The sequence below is a fragment of the Notamacropus eugenii genome, chromosome 3 (genome assembly GCF_028372415.1).
Source record: "Notamacropus eugenii isolate mMacEug1 chromosome 3, mMacEug1.pri_v2, whole genome shotgun sequence".
In the NCBI taxonomy this organism is placed as follows: Eukaryota; Metazoa; Chordata; class Mammalia; order Diprotodontia; family Macropodidae; genus Notamacropus; species Notamacropus eugenii.
The window spans coordinates 157,188,306-157,211,428 of record NC_092874.1 but is presented as its reverse complement, the minus strand read 5'-3'; the positions used below and the strand labels follow the sequence as shown (position 1 = coordinate 157,211,428).

The following is a 23,123-nucleotide window of genomic DNA, read 5'->3' as shown; positions in this document are numbered from 1 at the left end:
AATAACACTTGAAATCTGATTCAGGAGGATTCTCATAATTCAAATATCAAGAAAAGGCTATTTAAAGTGAACTCACTTGAAGTGGGGGATTGACAATTCAAATTATACTACTGGGGAAAATAAAATGTTTAATGGGGCTTTATCTTGAAAAGTGAAACTGAAAATCTTGAAACTTTCATGTAACTTAAATTTAGTTGTAATTATGCAGTAATAATTTGAATGAACAAAGAATGAAATATTCATACATCAATGATTAATAAGCTCTTTCTCCCCTGGTCACACCATCCCCATCCTAGTGATTCTGAAAACTTGGCTGTCATCATTCAAATGACAGTTTTCATCAACTACTGCCCAATTCCTTATTCCTATTCTCCTTTACTAATTCACCCCCTTCTTCTTCCACAGTCTCACTGTAAGGCTACCCCACCACTTTTATTGTGTTCTCTAGAATGCCTGATACATAGGAAACACACTTGATTTTATCTTAAATCTTTGTCTTTTCCCTTGCTTCCATCTTCTGTTTTACAATACCTGGCTCCCTCCTGATGACACAGACTCCCTGGACCCTCTTTCTAGATTGGTTGCACTCTCCCTCATTCCCCTTACTAAGTAATCAAGGTGCAGTTGGAATACTCCTTGCTCCCTATTACTATTTCCAGTTGTTGGAAATCTTGATATCATCTTGACTCCTTTTTTTCTCTGACCCTTCATATATAATCTATTTCCAAGGCCTGTTTATTTTACATTCATTAGTATCTCTCCCATATTACTCCTCTTCTTTGACACTGCCCCCACAATGGTACAGCCCCTCATCACCTCTTGCCTGAACTACTGAAGTGTCTTTCCAGTTGGCGCCAGGCCAGTCCATGCATCATTCAGCTGCCAAAGTGATCTTCCTAAAGATCTGACCATGCCATACCCCTACTCAAAAAAGAAAAAGAATTCTAGTGGATCCCTGTCATTTCTAGGATCAAAGTCCTATATAAAATGTGCTCACACTCACTCACCTTTTCATCTCACTACTACTTTGTCAGACAGTGACATTGATTTTCTTGATATTCCTCAAACTATATACTCCATCTCCCTACTGCGCAATTTCACTAACTGCCCCCATGGCTAAAATGTTCTCCCTCCTCACCTCTGCCTCCTAGCTCCCTTCAAGTCCCAGTTAAAATCCAGTCTGATAGAGCCTTTCCCAACCCTCCTTAATTCGAGTCCATTTCTTCTGTTGATTACTGACAATTTATGCTATATATAACTTGTGTGTATGTAGTCATCTGCAAGTTGCTCCCTCCAGGAGACTAAGGGTGCCTTGAAAGCCGAGACTGTCTTTGTCTTTGTCTACCCAGTTCTTAGGACAGTGCCTGGCAAATAGTAGTTATTAAATAAATATTTAATGACTTTGATGACTTCTGAGGTCCCTTACACTTTTAGATTTATATTTTAGGTACCTAGAATAAGTGTTAATTATTTTTAGTGTAATTATTCTGAAAAAAAAATGATGGTATAACTTTCATTTCATGGTCAACTTTCCTAGCACATTTTTACAAAAAATAATTTTTAGCTTTATAAAATAGAAAAATGGCCTCAATCTATCGTCACAGTTTTCCAAAACAAATGCCCACATTAGCTATCTTCAGAAATGTATGTTTCTTTCTGCATTTTAAGTTCATCAAATCTCTGTGAAGTGAGTGGTATTGTTTTATCTACATTTTTAAAGTATTTATCATTGTACTGATTGAAGACTTTCAAAGTTGTATAATACCATTAAATAAATTGATTTATTTCCCACTTTGCATCTATTCATAAAAATGTTCAATTTCTTCTGATATTGTCTATTTCATTATTTCTTGTGAAGCAGAAATATTCCAATGCATTCATATACCATATTTTGTTTAACCATTTCTAATTGGCCTCCTATTTTTGGTTACCTCAAAAAAACCCTATTTTATTTTTTATACATATAGATCTTTTTCCTTTTGAGAAGTGTAGAGGCCTGATAGTACTACAAATGGATCTGCATAGCATATTAACTTTCTGGTAATCTCCATATTGTATTCCATAATGGCTTTACCAATTCACAGCTCCACCAACATTGCATTAACGTATCAGTATTTTCAATCCCTTCAACATTTGTCATACTCTGTTTTTGTCCTTTTCTCTAGTCTGGTAGAAGTAGAAGTGAAGTAGAACTTTAAAACAGTTTTAATTTGCATTTATGTAATTATTAGTGACATAGAGGGGGCCACCTCCAGCGATCCTGATCTGTATCTTGCCACTGGACCAGGATGGCTCCAGAGGAGAAAATAAGACTGGTGACTTTGCACAGCCCTCCCTCACTTAGATCCAATTCACTTGCAAGTCATGGCATCATATTCCTGATGACATGGTCCTCTTCTAGAATGCAGAACAAACAACAAAGCAGCAATAGCAACAAAGAGCATTTTTTTCATGTGAGTATTTGTTACTTGGATTTCTTCCTTCGAAAATATTTTGACCATTTATCTTTTGGAGAATGATTGTCATATAAATTTGAATCCATCTACCATTTTTCTTTTTTTTGTTGTTTCATCTGCAATTAATTTATTCACTTTGCTTTTGTTCTTACTGAATTTTAAGCATTTTTAAAAAGTTATAATTCATGTAGGCAATCTCCCACAAGAATTAATTTGTCAATGGCTGGGACAGTTCTTGAATCTAAATTAAGTCTGGATTCTTAACAATAATAACATCAGTTTACATGTATATGATGCCCGTTATGTGCCACACACTGTGATAAGGGCAAATATTATCTTGTCTGATCCTCACAACAACTCTGAAAAGTAGGTGCTGCTATTATCCCCATTTTATACTTTAGGAAACTGAGGCAGAGGTTAAATGACTTGCCCAAGGTCACATAGCTAGTCTGTGTCTCAGGTCAGATTTGAATTCAGATCTTCTTGACTACCAGACCAGTACTTATTCTCTAGGCCACCTAATTGCCTCTACATTTTCTATATCACTCTCCAGAATTTCATGAGTCTGAAGACTTTTAATGATTTCTGAATCATTAGAAGTGTTCAAGTTATGCAGAGTACATAGTTTATTTTCACTGCATATTGAGTACATTCATAACTATTTACTATGTGCCTTTTTCTTCCATAATAATCTTAGATATTCAAATAATAAACAGTACTCAAACGATATCGAGGCCAATCTTGAACAAATAAAGACTTGGGTTCAATTTCTGTCTGTGAAACACACTAGCTTTATTATTAGCAAGTCACTGAACCTCTATCTGGCAACACTCTAGACTCCAAATCACAGTTCACTGATTTGAGTGGGCAGTTTTTGCATTGACAAAATCTCAACTCTAGAATCACCCAACACCTCCCTCCCAAAACAAACAGCTAACATTTTTTAAGAATTGGGTAAAATGCTAACTTAGAATATTTGGATTATGCAACCAGAATTCCTCCTACTTGAATATTTTGCTTTTCAGAGTTTTTCTTCTCTCTTTGCGCAGTTGAAATCCAATTTTATTCATTATTCATATACTTGAGTCATTTGCATACGCATATCAAAAAAATCAGAACAATCAATGTCTGAATGATCAAGAATTTAGACTAAGTGCCTGCTGACACCTGGCTTATTTAACAATATTTGGAGAAGTAGGGACGGTGAAAAAAAAAAAGTAGGTAGTGGCTAAGACAATTTACTGGCTTAAGCTATCATGTTGTTAAGGATTTAGAACTGGAAGCGACTTTAGAGGCTGACTTGAACCACCTCTTTTGACAGATGAGGGAACTGAATGTCAGAGAGGACCACACAAGCAGTGTCAGAAGTAGAATTTGAATCCATGTTTGACATCACAAAAAGAACCCTGTCTATTGTACCGCACTGGCTCTCTAAACTTCCAAAAGAAAGGCAAAAAGTTGTACAGTGTCCATTCCAATAGTACTTTAGAAGAGATGAGCATACAAAATTTGTCTGTGCCTACCTAGAAGCATCAATGATGAAAGTATGAAGATGAAGCAAGTAGGATTTCATAAATTTCATAGCAGATAACATTTTTAATTACAAAGAGGTCTAAAGAGAATAAAATATTTGTTGGTTTTTATATGATAAATATTTGGCTCATAACATAATGTAGCTTTAATGGCTTTCTAAGAAATGGCTTTCTATTTTTTCCCTGTGTAAGTTAAAATGATATGATAGTCTGTGATAGAGGCAAGTAGGTAAATAAATTGCGTGCAACAATCTGAGTATCAAAATCAACCAAGGCATAAAAACACATGCTCACCTCCTCTAGTATCATGAAGGATAGCCTGGAAAGAATTTGAACAAAAAGATCTATGAATCTTCAAAATTTAGTTTTGTGGTGACAATGTACTAATTTTATAGAGTCCCAGAACACTACACGGTAACCTTAATAGGTAATCAGAAAGCAGTTTACCCATCACACTGGAAACAAAAAGTGAATGAAACATCTTTGGACCAGGTCTTAACACGCAGAAGTTGACAGAAGGTCCAGTCAGTTAGCTTATCAATATATAACAATGATGACTCACATTTATACAGTGCTTCAGAATTTACAAAATACTTTTGTCACAATAATCCTAAGGTAAATAGCTCAAGTATTATCATTCTTATTTTACAGATGTGGAAATCAAAACTCTTAAGAAATGAAGTGACTTGCCTATATAACTTGTTCTCAATCAACCAACAAGCAGACATTAAATACTTCCTGTGTACTTGGCATTGGTTGTGACAAAAACTAGTCTCTTTTTTCGAGTAGATTTCAAAGGAAAAAAAAACAAATGCAAAATTAGATACAAAACATACACTAAATAAATTCCAGGGCATTTATAGGGGTGCAGCAGGGGAAGGGAAGTAAAGACCACTAACTGCTGGGAATATCACAAGGTTATAGATTTTAGAATTGGTGGTCAAATTAAACTCCTCATTTTGTGGATCAGGAGTCCATGGAGATCAAATGACTTGTCCAGGGTAGGATAGCTAATCAACATTTGAGAAATGATTCAAATCCAGGCTTTTATTCCAGGGCTAGAGCTCTGACACCACATTTTCTTTTGGGGAAGGCATTACAGAGAAGGTACTTCAATTGAACTTTAAGGGAAACAATTGATTTAGAAAAAATCCCTTTTTCCTATTATGAAATTATCAATAGAAATAAATTTTTTATAAAGGGATTTATATATACACATATATATAATACAAATCTCTCATATGTAACTTTTGCACATATGCATTAAAGTTAATGAGATAGTTCCAACACTGCCTTTTATGAAATTCCTTTCACTCTTTGCCTTTTTGGTATTATTCCACCCATTTGCCAAGAAGTAGTGTGTGTATACATGTATGTGTGTGTGTTTGTATGTCCAATTAGGCTAGAAAGATGAATTTGGGGCAACATTGTGAAGGGCTTTCAAAATTAATTAGAATATTATTTGATTCTAGAGGCCACTGTAGTCTAATGGGGAGATATTTGAAGTAGAAAGAACAATTTCGAAGCCTAAGCCAGAAGTAATAAACGTATGACCTAAGATTGTAGCTGTTGAGAGAAGGGGATATAGACCTATGTCTACATCTATATAGCTCCATTAGATTTCATTATTCTCTCTAAGCTGATTATTATCTGAGGCAGGAATGAACTAATTTTGTAGCTGTTAAGAAGATACACATACACACATAAACATATGCACACACATACATGCACACACGCACACACATGTATACACATATATACATGCACATACATGCACACACATATATGTATACACATATACACACATATATCTCTAGGAATATGTAGAGTGAAAAAAAGGGGACCTGGAGGGAGGGAAAGAACAACCATTTAGGGACATGATCTGGATAATATACTAGGCAAAGCAGAGTGAAGAATTATTACATAGGTAGGAAAAACAAACAAACCAGAATAGTGTGACAAAGGCTCAAAGAAAAAAGGATATCTAGGAAGAGGTTGGTCAATAGCATCAAATGTAATAGATCAATAAACATAAGAACTGAAAAAAACCTCATCAGTTCTAGCGAGTAAAGGATCACTGGTAACTTTGAAGAGATGAGTTTCAATCAAGTGTTGAGGTTGAAAGACACTGCACAGGGTTGAGAAAACAGGCTAGGGGTGGTGAGAACAGATAACAGTTTTTAGGAGGTTGGCTGAAAAAGAACTTAAGGGGATGGGAGATCTGGTGAAGTATTTTGCTTGTTTTGTTTTTCTTCTTGTTTTTAGGATAAGGGAGACAGACATATGTGAAGGTAGTAAGGAAAGAACCATTAGGCAGAGAAAAGGTTGGAGTGTTCAAAGAGAAAGGGGAGAAAATGGTCAAGGCTGTGATTTGCTAGAAAAGATGGGAAGGGAGGAGAAAATGGTATCAAGTGCACATACAGCGAGACTGGTCTTGGCATGGATTTTATTGTTAGGAAATGAGGGAAAGCAGTAGAGAATGGGAAGACCTTTGCAATAAAGAGAATGGGAGAAAAAGGAGCTCATGTCTAATGTCTTCAACATTCTTAGTAAAGTAATGTGTGTAGGTCTTTAGCAAAGCAAAGCGGAAAACTTATTGCTCTGCCCTATGAATGAATTTTTAAGTAAGCCTTTTATATACGGTTATTTTTTTCCCCAGATCCTGTGTACTGGAAGGCTTTAAGGACAGGCATTTCTTTATGTACTAGAATCCAGCTTTATTAATTTCATGATCTTCAGGAAGTACAGGTATTACCATAGTGATTTATATGCCTAATCCAATATCTTATTTCAGAAAACTTAGCTCACTTTACAAAGACTTTTTTGATTATGAGGACAGAGAAAAGAAAAATAACTCAGATGCCAATATTTAAGGGTGACAAGAAAGTAAACTCAATTTTCTATACAGTCAACTACTCTAATAAATAATGGAAACTTGCAAATGCTCATCAATCTTAGAATGATAATATTCTGATCAAATGCTTTTGTAGAATTGAAGTATACATCTCAAAAAATGTAAATTTATTACGTCTGATAATACTGCTGCTAGGTGGATGGCACATGAAAAGTCTGACTCACAAGTTCCATTCAAAAGAGTCTAATGATTAAAAGGAAAAAAAATGCCAATATGATGGCAGGTCTTTATTTTTGCTGGAAAAGAAGTAACTTCTCAATTTAACAAGTTTGTCTGCTCCCTAAAGTTCTAACTCACCAATGCAAATGCCAACTAATTTTCACAGCATGGAAGAACATTTGGGAAATTCAAAAGTTATTCTTCTGCACTGACACTGACATGGAGATTTAATAGGAAGGGCGTAGAAGCCATGTTTATTCCTTAATGTAAGGTTCTTCCACACCAAAGTGCTGGCTGAGCTCAAGTCACTTCACTTTGGGAAATTAAGACTTATGTAAGACATTTCTTGGGGAAATATAAGTTTTAATAAATTTCTGGTGCTCTGTACAAGAAAAACAAAACAAAAAAATCATGGGGCAAACTGCAGACCTAAGCAATACATGAATTCTGAGTGGGCTGGGCAGGTTATACAACAGATTAAAAGAAAAAAAGATTTGTAAAAATAATATTTAAAACACCTACTGGACTGCAATATACTCAACTCAGAGCAATACACAGAATCAACAAACTTGATTGTAAAATTTTAAAAATCTTAAATTTATTAGGCTTTATTAGTAACACAGAATTACACAGAATAAAGTTCAGGTCCTTATCAGTGATGGCTCACCAATGTGTCTTCCTTGTTGTTTTTTTCTTTTAACCATAAGTCTTATGATGAAAATTTCTTCATAGTATAATTTCACTCTATTCTCACCTTCATGCTGTGAACATATATAGCAGTCCTTCCACCAATAAATTCAATGAAAAACATTTTTCAAAAAAGGCACATAAAGAATTTAGACCAACAAAGCTAGAAAATTTTGATTAACTTCCAATTATGTTTTTTTAAAAAGCTCTTATAATTGAAACTGACATAAATGCAAAGTCATGTGTAAGTACTTTAAAGAACACAGATGCACAAATTGATGGATGTCAACTGTCAGAGTAAAATCAAACATGAGCTAAACACCATGTAACTTGCTTAGAAGCAAACAACTAAACTAGCAATTTTTCTGGGATAAGCAGAAGCCCCTTTGCATTTTTGCTGGAAATGGCTTAAACAGGTACATAGGGAGACAAGCCCAGGTCATGGGAGAGTAATGATTTTTTATCAAAGTGCAACATCTCAGTGATATGTAACACTTATGAGCATAGACTATTGTTTATTTCTAATAATTATTAGTACTTATACTTTGAAAATATAATTGTTCATGTTTAAAAGAAATGAAACATTTAAAAATGAAATAAAATAGACCAAAGACACTTGAAGGCAATATGAATACTCTAAAAGAAGAACAAAGGGCAATTTCAGCATAGCAGGATAATAAAATCTGAATCTAGTTATAGAGCTAAACTTAGAGCTTGTGCTGAATCAGTAGTAGACTATTCAAACTACCATGTATGTTAGGTACAAGGAGTTTCCCAAAGGAAATACACAAATGAATGTCTCTAAATTTATTACACTCACATTTTAGCCCACAAAAATGCTCTCAACACCCACCTCAACTTACTTATAAATAAAAAGCTTATTCATTTAAAATGTATAAAAATTAAACTTGGCACCACCATTAAGGCAATGCATATATATAGATCAATTACATAGGAAATTTAGGAGTGAAAACTTAAGTTAAATGAATAAAAATTAGGTATAACACTAAGTGGGAGACTGTCTACAACATATCAAAAAAGTGGAAATGCATCTTAGTTTTGCAACTGAAACCTAAAAGAGAATAAGGAAGCATGCACCTTTAAAAAGAAAAAAACCTAAAATGTACAAGATTTGTTTAAATAATCAATCCAAAGGCAAGTATATTCATCCTCTTTTTTAAGAGCATTTCAATAAAACAACAAATTTAGAGGACAAACCAAGTTTTTAAAATATTTTGTTCAATGTTTGTACAAATAACATTCCTACAATTACAAGTATACATACAATCAAGGTAGTTTTTCAATGTTTCTTAATATTACTGTACTTAAAAATTTACAAGACATGAACATAAATAAAGCTGTTTAAAACTGGCAAATACAGTACTGGTCTATCATTCAGCACAAGTCACTTTATATTTGTCACCTTGAAAACCCTCAGGTTAGAATTTTGTGAATCCATTCTTCAAACCTAAAGATCAATAATTAAACTTATAAATACAGATATGCACAGAATAATTTCCATATTTGCAAATATGCAAACATCATACACTGGAGCCTCGCTATAACTCTGTCCTAGGTTCCATGCTTGAGGACTCTGTTATAAGCTTAACAATGTTACAATAAGGTCCTTCTTGATATTTCCAGTGGGGAGGGTGGGGGGGAACAATCTTCAATTGAGGTCCCTCTGATGGACCTGCCTTGTGAATGTCATGCTACAGCTGGTCATACTATAGTGAGGCTCCTGTGTATATAGCTCCAAATTTAATTACATTTGGCTTAAGAAACTTGATTTACCATTAAACTTAAAAATCTTAGAAGAGACCACAATCCTTTAGGTTATTTTTTATGATGACATCTGTGACAGCATCAAACACAAACTGAACATTCTTAGTATCTGTGGCACATGTGAAGTGGGTGTATATTTCCTTTGTGTCCTTTCGTTTGTTGAGGTCTTCAAATTGACACTGAATATATGCTGCTGCTTCTTCATATGTGTTTGAACCTTTAAAAGGAAAAGGAGTGAAACAAAAAAAATTAAATAAATTTCAGTAAAGCTGGGGCATAGATTCAAATTTCATCTGCATGAGGAATGCCTGTGTATAAATTCCTTCTCATGATGCCAACTGGCAAAGCATCTGCTACTTTTGTTCTTCGAGATTTGCTTGAGACACATGAAGGCTAAGTGACTTGCCCATAGTCACATAACCAGCATATATGTCTAGGGTAGAAGTTGAATTTCAGTCATCCTCACCACAAGGTAGGCCCTGGTATTCACTAAAACTCACTACACCTAAACAATATGACTTTTTTGTTTGTGGAGTAAAATTTGTTTATATTTAACATTCATTTAAAAAAAAGTAAGTTCCAAGTTCACTCCCTTTTTCTAGCCCCTCTCTCACTCATTGAGAAGACAAGCCACATATCATCAGTTATACATGTGAAGTCATGCAAACCATATTTTCATATTTGCCATGTTAAAAAAAGGCAACAAATATAAAGAAAGTGAAAAAAATCTGCTTCAATCTGCACTCATAGTTCTCGACTTCTCTCTCTCTCTCTCTCTCTCTCTCTCTCTCTCTCTCTCTCTCTCTCTCTCTCCTCTCTCTCTCTCTCTCTCTCTCTGGAAGTGCATAGCATTTTTCATCACAAATCTTTTGGAATCATCTTGGTTCACTGGAATTATTAGAGTAGCTAGTCTTTCATAACTGATTATCATTACAACATTGCTATTACCGTGGACAATGTTCTACTGGTTCTGATTACTTCACTTTGCATCAGTCCATATAAATCTTCCCACGTTTTTCTGAAACTATCCTCCTTGTCATTTCTTATAGCACAATAATATTCCATTACTACAGTAGCCCAACTTTAAAAAAAATTATTGAAATACAATTTTTTTCACAAAGCAGTATTTGTTCCTCCTTAGCATTATTATGAATTAAATCTTATAATGCACTTCTTACACATATTCTCTCATTTGGTTCTAAATTCCCTTATGAGATCAGTAGGACAATTAACATCAATATCTTATAGTGCAAGAAAAATGTTATTGAATATGTTTATTTATGCGCTGGAGATAGAAAAGTTTGAAATGATCAAACCTATACTTCAGGATTTTTATTTTTTGCAATTGCAAGATGGGTTGCAGTGGTGAATACTGAGTCAGGGAGATCAATTAAGAAGGCTATTATAACAGACCCAGTGAGAGGTGATAAGGGCCTCAATTAAGGTGGTAGCTGTAAGGGGACATATTCAAGACATGTTCTGAAGGTAGAAACGACGAGGTTTGGCAATGGATTGGATGTATGGAATGTGTGAGTAATTATGGCTGGCACTATGGCTATAAGCCTAAATGATTAGGAACAGAGTAGCAGCTCTCAAAAGCAATAGGGAAATTGGGAAGAGAAAAGGGTATCGGTGAAAATTAGGAGTTCAATATTGAATATGTTAAGTTTGATATGCCTACAAAACATCAAATCTGAGATGTCTAAAAGACAGCTGGTGATACAGAACTGTGGCTCAGGCAAGAGACTAGAGCCTGATACAGACAAATGGGAATCATTTACATGGAGTTTATCATTGAATCCATGAGAAGCATCTGCATGGAGTTTATCATTGAATTCACGGGAACTGATGAGGTCACTAAGTAAACTGGTATTGAGGGAAAACAGAAGAGAAGCCCAAGACAAAAATATATTAACAGTGAGAACTGAAAACCTTTCTGAAAAAGGACAATTCCATTGTTATTTATGATACTAATATAGTGATATTAAATGTACCTTATTTTATGAAGTAAAAACGCAAAACAGAAAATTCTTCTAGCAATTTAATTTGCCTAATTTTCTAGACCTCTCTTTTGCTATGCCTCAACATGGTCTATGTTTCAACTATTCACTACCTGCTGTATAGCTCCAGTACTTTCTCTATATCTTGCTTACTGCCTATTCAATTTTAAGACCATTTTATTTATTTATTTATTTTTTATTTATTTAACTTTTAACATTCATTTTCACAAAAGTTTGGGTTCCAAATTTTCTCCCCTTTTGTCCCCTCCCCCTACCCCAAAACACCGAGCATTCTAATTGCCCCTGTCTGCAAATCTGCCCTCCCTCCCTCCCCACCCCTTCCCTTTGGAAGGCAAGCAATTCAATATAGGCCAAATCTGTGTAGTTTTGCAAATGACTTCCATAATAGTAGTGTTGTGTAAGAACTAATTATATTTCCCTCCATCCTATCCTGTCCCCCATTACTTCTGTTCTCTCTTTTGATCCTGCCCCTCCCCATGAGTGTTGACCTCAAATTGCTCCCTCCTCCCCATGCTCTCCCTTCCATCATCCCCCCCACCCAGCTTATCCTCTTATCCCCCACTTTCCTGTATTGTAAGACAGGTTTTCATACCAAAATGAGTGTGCATTTTATTCCTTCCTTTAGTGGAATGTGATGAGAGTAAACTTCATGTTTTTCTCTCACCTCCCCTCTTTATCCCTCCACTAGTAAGTCTTTTGTTTGCCTCTTTTATGAGAGATAATTTGCCCCATTCCATTTCTCCCTTTCTCCTCCCAATATATTTCTCTCTCACTGCTTGATTTCATTTTTTTAAGATATGATCCCATCCTCTTCAATTCACTCTGTGCACTCTGTCTCTATGTGTGTGTGTGCATGTGTGTGTGTGTAATCCCATCCACTACCCAGATACTGAAAAGTTTCAAGAGTTACAAATATTGTCTTTCCATGTAGGAATGTAAACAGTTCAACTTTAGTAAGTCCCTTATGACTTCTCTTTGCTGTTCACCTTTTCATGCTTCTCTTCATTCTTGTGTTTGAAAGTCAAATTTTCTTTTCAGCTCTGGTCTTTTCATCAAGAATGCTTGAAAGTCCTCTATTTCATTGAAAGACCAATTTTTCTCCTGAAGTATTATACTCAGTTTTGCTGGGTAGGTGATTCTTGGTTTTAGTCCTAGTTCCTTTGACTTCTGGAATATCCTATTCCATGCCCTTGGATCCCTTAATGCGGAAGCTGCTAGATCTTATGCTATCCTGACTGTATTTCCACAATACTTGAATTGTTTCTTTCTAGCTGCTTGCAATATTTTCTCCTTGACCTGGGAACTCTGGAATTTGGCTACAATATTCCTAGGAGTTTCTCTTTTTGGATCTCTTTCAGGTGGTGTTCTGTGGATTCCTTGAATACATATTTTGCTCTCTGGTTCTAGAATCTCAGGGGAGTTCTCCTTGATAATTTCATGAACGATGATGTCTAGGCTCTTTTTTTGATCATGGCTTTCAGGTAGGCCCATCATTTTTAAATTGTCTCTCCTGGATCTATTCTCCAGGTCAGCTGTTTTTCCAATGAGATATTTCACATTATCTTCCATTTTTTCATTCTTTTGGTTTTGTTTTGTGATTTCTTGGTTTCTCATAAAGTCATTAGCCTCCATCTGTTCCACTCTAATTTTGAAAGAACTATTTTCTTCAGTGAGCTTTTGAATCTCCTTTTCCATTTGGCTAATTCTGCTTTTGAAAGCATTCTTCTCCTCACTGGCTTTTTGAACCTCTTTTGCCAATTGAGTTAGCCTATTTTTCAAGGTGTTATTTTCTTCAGCATTTTTTTGGGTCTCCTTTAGCAGAGTGTTTACTTGTTTTTCATGCTTTGCTTGCATGTCACTCAATTCTCTTCCCAGTTTTTCCTTCACTTCTCTAACTTGATTTTCAAAATCCTTTTTGAGCTCTTCCATGGCCTGAGCCCATTGGGTGGGCTGGGATACAGAAGCCTTGACTTGTGCATTTTTCCCTGATGGTAAGCATTGTTCTTCCTCATCAGAAAGGAAGGGAGGAAATGCCTGTTCACCAAGAAAGTAACCTTCTATAGTCTTATTTTTTTTCCCTTTTCTGGGCATTTTCCCAGCCAGTGACTTGACTTCTGCGTGTCCTCTCCACCCCCACCTCCCCTCCAGATCCGCCCAGCCAGCACTTGGGGTCTGAGATTCAAATGCTGCTTCCCAGACTCAGGGCTTTAGGCAGGGGCAGGGCTGCTGTTCAGTGTGAGATAAAGTTCAGGTGCTCAGGTCAGGGCAGGGCCGCCTCACGGACTCTGTTCCCTCAGAGGGTTTATGCAGAGACCTTCAACAATGGATCCAGGCTCCTGCCCGCTTGGGGAGCCCTGGTCTGTTCCCACCTCCACTGCTTCCTCTCGAGGGGGCCTGAGTTATGGGGGCACCCCACTCCCCTCTCGACCCGCCAAAGAGACCCTCTCACTGACCCTTGTCACCTGTGGGTGGAGGCACCCGCGTGTTGATGGAGATTCCGTCCCTGAAGCCTGCTCATATCTGCTCCTTTTGGCACCGTGCCGCTGAGGCAGGGTTGGGCTCCGCTCCGGGTCTGGGGAACGAGGGACTTTTTCCGAGAGGTTTTCAGGCTCTCTGGAGCAGAAATCTCATCTGCTCCGTTCTGTGGCTTCTGCTGCTCCAGAATTCACCGGTCGTTCTTTTTTTTTTTACAGGTATTTTATGGGCAGTGGGTTCGGAGGTAGCATATGTGTGTCTTTCTCTCAAGACCATTTTAAAAATAGCACCTGGTCCATAAAGCCTTCCTAGATTCCCAGGGGAATTCCCATTTCAAAATGGCTTTTTGTTCTTGTGACTTTAACACAGTAATCTGTATTCTAAAAATTCACTTTGTATAAGAAGGAACAAGGAAGACCTGAATTAAAGAACATACTCTGACAGAATCTAGTTGTGCAACCCCAAGCTAGACACTTAACTTCTCAATCAGTGATATGGGGTAACAGTGCAAGGCTGTAAGTGGTAGCAGATCTACACTGGTAGAGGAGATTTCCTTGGCTAGAGTGATCTACACTAGGGATGCAGTCAGAGGTGTAGTCCAAAAATCCAAAAAAATGTACCAACTAATGGCTTAAATCATGAGAAGGGGCAACTTCCTCCAATGCAAATTTGCAAGTATTATGAAATTTATAGTCCTAAATAGTTACTTAGACCATGACTGAAACACTAACTAACCAACTTGGGGCTACACCACCTGACCTTGTCAGAATGTGCATTTGAACCCTGATTTTTCCTACTTAGAGACTAGCAAGCAAGTTTTAATCCCCTAAATGACACAGACTTTCCTCCATTACAAAACAATTTCTTAATAAATGTTGGTTTTCTCTAAATGAATTAAAAATAAGAGTTTCTACAAAAACAGTATCATATAAAAGTGTGAATTTCCACTGAGAAAGTTTTCAGCTATACATAAAGAATAAGTGACTTGACAAATTTTCCAAAGAAAGTAAAATACCTGCATATTCAGGATAGCAGATAGTGAGAGGACTCCGTTTAATTTTTTCTTCAAAGAGATCCTTCTTGTTTAGAAACAGAATAATAGATGTGTCTGTGAACCATTTGTTGTTGCAGATGCTGTCAAACAATTTCATACTTTCATGCATCCGATTCTATTGTAAAAACAACATAAATGCCATTATATCAAGAGTAACAATAATTTTAGAAATGCACTAGTTTCTAAGTAGAGCTAATTACTGCCAACACAAAATTAGCATCTTCTCATTATTAATTTGACATGAACGTAATGAAAAACCATATGTTAAAACTGAAAATGCTCAAGTTATATGTTTTGCTTGACTTATGACATATTTTAGAAAGTTACTGTTTGCTGGTTAAACATGATAATAAAACAAACCTTCTTGACCTCTACAATCTGCATAAGGTAGCTCCATAATGTCCCATGTAGTGCTGAAAAAATTTACTGCCCCTCTATTCTTTACCTCTCTCTCCTAAATTCAACCTTCTTTCTCCCCCCAAAATCCTATGTGGTGGCTTCAGCGGGAATATTATTTCAACATGAACAATGAAACTTTTTATATATAATACATAACAACATAATGCTAAAATGTATTGACTGCCATAGTGCTGTAAGTAAAAGACTGGGAAATACAATCTTTAGTCTATGAAGAATTGCTTCTTAATTCATTGTCATTCTTTTGTACCACAGGTCTGATGTGCTTATAGATATGAATGCAGACCTTTTTGTCTTCTTGGGTTCCTCTCTGGTTAAGGAGTGGAAGGAGGGAGGGAAGAAACTACAGTTCTTCTTCCTGTGGGAGTTCAAGGTCTGTCTGGAATGCAGGAACTCATTATGTTGGATCACTAGAGACATTTAACTTATTAAAACTATGCCATCGAACCAACCCTCCTCCCCAGCAGATCTTTTAGAAGACCTACCAAAGATCTTCTAGTAAGCTCTCTTAATGCTTACCTTTCAAATCACTGGCTAAAACAAAACTCTTTTTAAACAATATTGGGTAAAAATATAATACTATTTACTTTGTCATTCAGTTCTTAAAAAGGGATTATACTTGCCATTTCTTCATCTTCAGCCAGAACCAGGTCATAGTCACTTAGTGCTACACAAAATATAATAGCAGTTACTCCTTCAAAGCAATGGATCCACTTTTTCCTTTCAGATCTTTGTCCTCCCACATCAAACATCCTATAAAAGGAAAAACAGTTTGTTGACATGGTTTCAAAATATTCAGCAGTCACAGGAATACTGAATTGTCAACAAAATAGCTACAAGACATTCTGATAAGGATATAAAAGGAAAAAATAGTGCAACATTGTGATTTTTTAAAAGGCTGAAATTATATCATGGGGGAGTGGGAAAAGTGAGAAAGACAAAAAATTTTTTTTAAATACCTAAAAAAATAAGTGTATTCAATTAAGAATTAGTGAATTCCTATTAGTGGCACAGTACTATTGTAAAATAAAAAAAAGACAGGTAATCCATGTCCAAGAAGAAATAACAAACGAATTGGGTAGTTGAGACATATCTCAAAAAATATATAAAAACATCTGGAAAGGAACACAAAAGTTGTAGAGATGAATATAATACAAATCATACCAAGTTCAAAAAGTCTTGGATGGTGGTGTGAAATACTTATTGAACCTGAAGATAAAGACCTGACCAATCAATTAAGAGACCCAGGTCTTGAATCAGAAAGAGGTCAGTTCTCTCTCTTTGTCATTTCAGAGGACATAGGATAGAATCTTTTCATGAAGTAGGTAATTTTAGGTCAGGGCTCTGAAGAAGGGAGGGTGATGGTAATGTGACAGGAGAGATAACATTAAGGACTGTAAAGTTAAATTAAATTGGCAGGACAGTAAAATAGGCAGGCAGAGACAAGGAATGGGTAGCATATTATAGGAAGATATGGTGGATCATAGCAGTTTCTGGTGCACATAGGAGAACCCTGTGGATCAAGATGAAAAAAATACTGATTTTATACAATTGGAAAGAAAGAATTAATGAAGTGTTTATATAGGCTAATGTGGGTTTTCCAAGAGACTATGACATGAACATTATTTTAGGAAAAGAGTAGTTCTTTTTTTTTTTTTCCCCCTTATGTACTTAGGCACTTTTAATGAGAAGCACTAAACTGAGTATGGGGAAAGACTGCATAACAACTGTTTATGTAATAACATTACATAAACTGGTACAGTTTAAAAAACTCATTCATATAGATGGTGCTCTAATTAAAGTGGCCATATTTAATTGTCATAGATAAGAATTTTCCCTGTAGAGCAATATTAGATAACAGTTCATGACTCTACCCACTGTGCATTAGTGTCCCAATTTTTCCAAATCCCCTCTAGCATTTGTCATTTTCCTTTTCTGTCAGGTTAGCCAATCTGATGCTTATGAGGTAGTATCTCAGAGTTGTTTTAATTTGCATTTCTCTAATCAATAGAGATTCAGAGCATTTTTGCATGACTACTGATAGCTTTGATGTCTTTTTCTAAAATCTGCCTGTTCATATCTTTCAATCATTTATTAATTGAAGAATGGTTCATATTCCCATTTACTTTTATAGATGATAAAAATGAAACTTAAAGATATCAAATGACAAGCAACAAATAATAAATCAATATGCCATGTAAAAAAGTGATGACATTCATTGTTTCATTATAACTTAACAAAACAAAAATGCTGAGATTAAGCATGAGGCTGGTGGTAATAACAATAGGTAGTATTTATATAGCACTTTAAGATTTGCAAAACACTTTACAAATATTATATCATTTTATCCTAACAACCCTGGGAGGTAGATGCTATTTTAATGCCCGTTTTACAGATGAGGAAACTGAAGCAGAGGTTAAGTGACTTGCCCACAGTCACACAGCTTTAAATGTCTAAAGGTGAATATGATATTGGGTCTTCTTGACTCCAGGTCCAATACTCTATCCACTTCTCTAACAAGCTGACTCTCAATTAGATGAGATGGACAAAAGCCCAAATGTACAAATATACATTCATATTTGTATACACATGCATGAATATCCATCTGCTCAATTTCCTAAGGAAAAAAATTGCAATAAAAACTTTTACAAAAGATTTACTGGAATTCAAACAACTGCAAATAAGATTTATTTTAGCAACTGAATTGAGGTAGTTCTGTAAAGTGCACCAACGAACATTCTTAAAACATCTAGCAATAAAAGACCTACATTGTTGCTATGTTTAAATTTGGAACTATCAATTAGCATATTGTATAGTATTTTAAATGTACAATGTAAAATAATTCTATGCTTCATTAGAGACTCAACTTGGCAATTAGAGGCAATGAGAATTTTACCATGGAAGTACCTTATGTTTTTCAGTAGAGATGTAGGGGAAAAAAATTCTAGGACAGAAATGAAGTAAATGATGGTCCTTTAATCCATAGGTCAAGGGAGACAATGATTGAGAGTAGAATATTAGCCTTGGCCAGAAGGTGGTAAACAATTACATTAGTGAGAACAGTTTTAGTGAATTGCATATGGTAAAAGCCAGCTGGCTGAGGAACAGAGAAAACTCAAGGAAGAAAAGCTGGTTGTTATTTCTGTATTGGCTCAGTGTGACTGCATAATAGGTTTAAGATGCATCAGAAAAATCTAAAATTATATGATATAGTATGTTTTATATAACATACTATGTTTAAACATCAAAATACTTTATTTGAAAAAGAATGTCATTTAGAGATGTACTTTCTCTAGGTCATTCATTTAGAGATTGTTTTTTTTTTTTTCCAATAGTAGTGATGGGCTGTGTTGAATCATTGTCTCATACGATTTATTACCAAAGGAATAAATCTGTTACATTTGGGAAAAAAAACTTCATAAGATTTCGTGATTTTTTCCCACTTACAGGTGAACGGGAGTAAAAAAAAACCAAAAAGGCAGGTGGTTGGAGTAATCAAAGCTGGGATTTGGCAAGGAATGATTGACAAAAGGCCAAGGAGGCAAAAAATTCAAATATAGAAAACAACAGAGCTGAAATGATTTACTAAGAGGTTGAGTTAGGGAAGGAAGGATGATGTAGTCACTCCAGAGGTAATGGCCTGCAAAAGAACAAAGGGATAGACTGGAAGTCAAAGTGGGAATGAAGAACAGATTCAGGAGTTGTAATACAAAGAGAAAGTTGACCTAGGTGTTCTCTTGCTATCTCCTTACTAATCTTCAGTATCAACTTTCCATTAATCATTTTTGTTCTGTCATTTCCAATGTAAAGGTCATTTTCCTTGACAAAGAAGACAGAAATGAAATAAGAATTGAGTCGTTCTACTTTCTTCTTATTATCAATTATCATTCTGTCTGCTGCAAGGAAAGGAGAGATCCCTTCTTAGATTCTCTTTTTTCTTCCAATAAAATTCTTTTGTTATTGTTATTGCTAGCCTCGCTCACTTTCAGTCTTCATTCTTTCTGATGTTTAGTATTCCTAACACCATTTTTGGGGGGATGAAATCATTCCTGGAATTTGGCCCTGCTTCTGGGCTATGTATATTTCTTTTAAAAATTTGACTATTGAGTTACTTCTGCATACTATCAAAACTCTTTGAATAAATACCATTTTTTCTTTTTCGTTGGAAAAATGATTCCCTGTGTAGTTTCAGAATTTCATTCTTTGACATCTCCCATCACTCTTAACCTGACTGATGCTGAAGGGTTTTAGTCCATGAGGATGTGTGCCATGAAATATCCTTCTCCAAATCTAGGGTGCATGTTAGCCTGTGCCCAATTTTCCTCTCCCCAATCATTAACTTTAGCATGGTGTCATGACTTCCTGTCAAGGCTTCCATTTTTCTCCCATCCCAGCGTCATTTACCTCTCGGTTAGTTTAAATTAAATAAACAGCAGAATAACTGATAGTCTGCATTCTGACCTTCTCCAAGCAATTCCTAACAACAAACGTTTTGACTTTCTAAGTCAATATGGAATGCTGAGGATAGTAAGACCACAGGTCTAAAGACAGAAAGAACTTTAACAATATCATAACAAAATCTCACTTGCCATGTTCCCTGCCAGATTTTATAGATGAGGAGGTTGTATCTCAGAGAAGTTAAATTACTTGCCCATGGTCACACAACTAAGTCAGAATGAGCATCAAAACTTAACTCTGCCCCAGTTTCCTGTTTCCAATGCTAGTTTTTCTTTCCACTGTGCTTGGACTATGATGAAATACCACTGTACAAATTACTTTGGTACCCTCAACCATATATTCTAGAGAAAGTAGGTAACAGAATATCTTGTACATTTTCATGTTTCCACAAGAATAACATCTTTTAGGAAATGGTTTTCATCCCAAGAAAAGTTTTAATATGTTATTCTGATAATTTTACTATTTCACATATTAATATTAATTTCACTAAATTACTTTGACAACTGTATCATGCTTTCATATAGCCTTTTCAGATCAATACGAAAGCATGATTAATTTTCATATGACACATGTCCAGAAATAATTAGACAGAAATGATCTCCCAACTCCACCAACACAGTTCCATCTAACACATTTTGTTATTCTGTAAAGCTACCAATACATATTTCTATATAAAACTGCCCAAATCTAAGTTTAAGTACTCCTTTTTAAAAGAAATAAAATAAATCCTACACTATTCCAATCAATGAATATCATGCCTTTGTCATGATTTTGTCTTTGATAAAGTTTAAAACCCTATGGTAAAAAATAATTTTGCAGAGAATGAAAGAATTAATTGACTTCAGTGAATGAAGATGGACATAACAAAAGACATCAAGTTATATACTATACACTCTAAGACAAATTAAGGAGATTTTTCTTCTGCTACGTGAAAAACTCTACCATCATTAAAAAATAGAATATGATGGATAGCAAAGGTCAAAATCAGTGAAAAGATGTGAGAAATTTGAAGAAAAATACTCGATGGGAAATAAAATTTCTAAACTCAAAGGCAAATGAGCAGAACTGGAAGTTGCTGCAAAACACGATCAAAGGACAACAATTTGAAAAAAATGATGAAAAACATTACAAAACATACAATAGAGCCTGCTGAGATGACCTAAGACTTACAGTATTAATCTTTCTAAAAAAGTGAGGAAAGAGTCTGACCACCATTTTCCAAGTTATTGTTCAAGACAATCTCCTAGCCTAGAAAACACAGATAAACTACACATCTATAGAATTCAGACAGCTTTTGAGAGAGACATCAGATAGAAATACTTCAGAAAACATCTCATTCAATTTCTTCACTTAACATATAAGAAAACAGATGTAGAGAGGTTAAAAAATGATTTTTCACATGGTCTGACACATATTAAGTATTATAGCAGGACTGGAACCTGCATCTTCCAACTTTAGTCTTCTTTCACAATGCCATGAAATTCTACCACTTCATAAAGAAAGACTCTTAAAAGCATCTAAGAAAAATATCAACTATCAAAGTAACTGTTTGAATCATGCAGAACACAGAGAAAAAACTTCAACATGTTTCAACCTAGCTATTTATGAATAACAAAGGAACATAATAACTTATTGCTGTTATTATTATTTATGTTTCACAAATTTTACAAGCATTTTTCCAAGAAAATGAAAACTTAGCTTAACTTTACTATATGCAAAGCAGCCCAGGAGACCAAACTAGAAATTTGACAAGTAAATCAAGGGTGAATATAGGGTAAAATTCTGAATCACTGAAATACCAGATCAATAACTTAGGTAATATCTTCAATATTAATGTAATTTATTTTAAAAAGAAAGGAATATCAAGAAAAGGCATTTTTTAAATTGTGAAGATGAATATAAAGGAAGTTGATGATGGGTGAGGTTATAATTAGGTACGGTGGGAAATTTTAATTGACTACCTAGGAAAAAGAAAGAGGAAAGAACTCAGTACTGTTTTCTTGTCTCTGTTTACATGCAAAGTAAGTGGAAAGAAGGGAAGCTCTAAACACGTAACACAAATCTGCATCTTAAATAATTTCATTTCGAGGTATGGATGGTGGGGTAAAAGTCTGCACATTGGTAAAGATTGGGTACAGAGTTGTGAGAGAGGGTAAAAGCAAGCTTCTGTGTATCTTTAGAGATTGATATCTCCTTGGTTTTAGTCAAAAGGCTGACAAACGGAAATAAAATAGATTTCATGTTTGTCAGATCAACAAATGTTCATTAAATGTCTACCATGTGAGTATAAAGACACAAATGATTAAGTCCCTGTTTTAAAGTTGTCTACCAAGGGTAGGATGGGAGAATACAAATGTATGCACAAAGTAGCAAAAAGTAATTTGTAGGAAAGGGAGGCAGCAACTAGGGGAATCAAGAAAAATATACTCATGCATTACAGACGAAGGAAAAAAACAAAGTTAACAATCTGATTAGTCAAAGAAATGAGTCAGTCCTCTGAGCATCTTTGTGATAGACAGTTAAAGGTTTAAATTGAAAGCCTGGCAGGTCTCAGAGTCAAGAGGACCTTAGGTCAAAGACTGCCACGACAGTATGTAGTGTCTCTTTACATATGTCTTTAGTCAACAGCATACAAGACACTGGTAGAGCTGACACTTCTAGAATGGCTAATAAGGAGTATTAACTCTTTGTCAGCCAAACCATAGGTTAAAAAAATTACAAAAGTTGATTAAAAAAACCAAACAAACCCACAATTAAAGATGATTTGAAATATGTATTTATACCCATTCCTAACTTTTTTTACATCCATCTAACAAAAGTTTTGTACCTGGAAATATTTATTAATGATAGTACTAGGCCAAAGCAGGGCATTTAAAAACCAAGACAAAAAAGAGATGTCACTTTCAAAAACTCTAACAATTGTACATTGGAAAACACTGGAAACTGAATTTTCTAATCTGTTTAAAAACCTATGAAATCAATAATTTACTGGTTTTGATTCCATATTAAAAATATAAAAATGAAAACTTTTTCAATTACTTTAAGAATAGACATATCAGGGATGATAAGACACCTGGGTTTAAAAAACAAAACACCCTTCATGTAACTAGTGAATGGGGCTGAAAAGTAAGTATCATTATTTAGAAATTTTGTTTGATGATGCAC

General features: G+C 35.1%; 1 protein-coding gene across 3 annotated transcripts in view; it reads right to left on the bottom strand.

Annotated features, from left to right (window-relative positions):
• Nucleotides 1-7,634: 7,634 nt before the first annotated feature.
• The window catches only part of GNAI1 (G protein subunit alpha i1), a 101,434-nt gene continuing 85,945 nt past the window's right edge, over nucleotides 7,635-23,123 (bottom strand). For all 3 annotated transcript variants that reach the window (XM_072653197.1, XM_072653199.1, XM_072653196.1), the window contains 3 exons: nucleotides 16,124-16,253; nucleotides 15,045-15,198; nucleotides 7,635-9,750 (listed from right to left, as the gene is read on the bottom strand). In XM_072653197.1, the coding sequence (XP_072509298.1) occupies nucleotides 9,560-9,750; nucleotides 15,045-15,198; nucleotides 16,124-16,253 (475 nt within the window). In that variant the 3' untranslated portion in view covers nucleotides 7,635-9,559. The remainder of the gene's footprint in view (nucleotides 9,751-15,044; nucleotides 15,199-16,123; nucleotides 16,254-23,123) is intronic.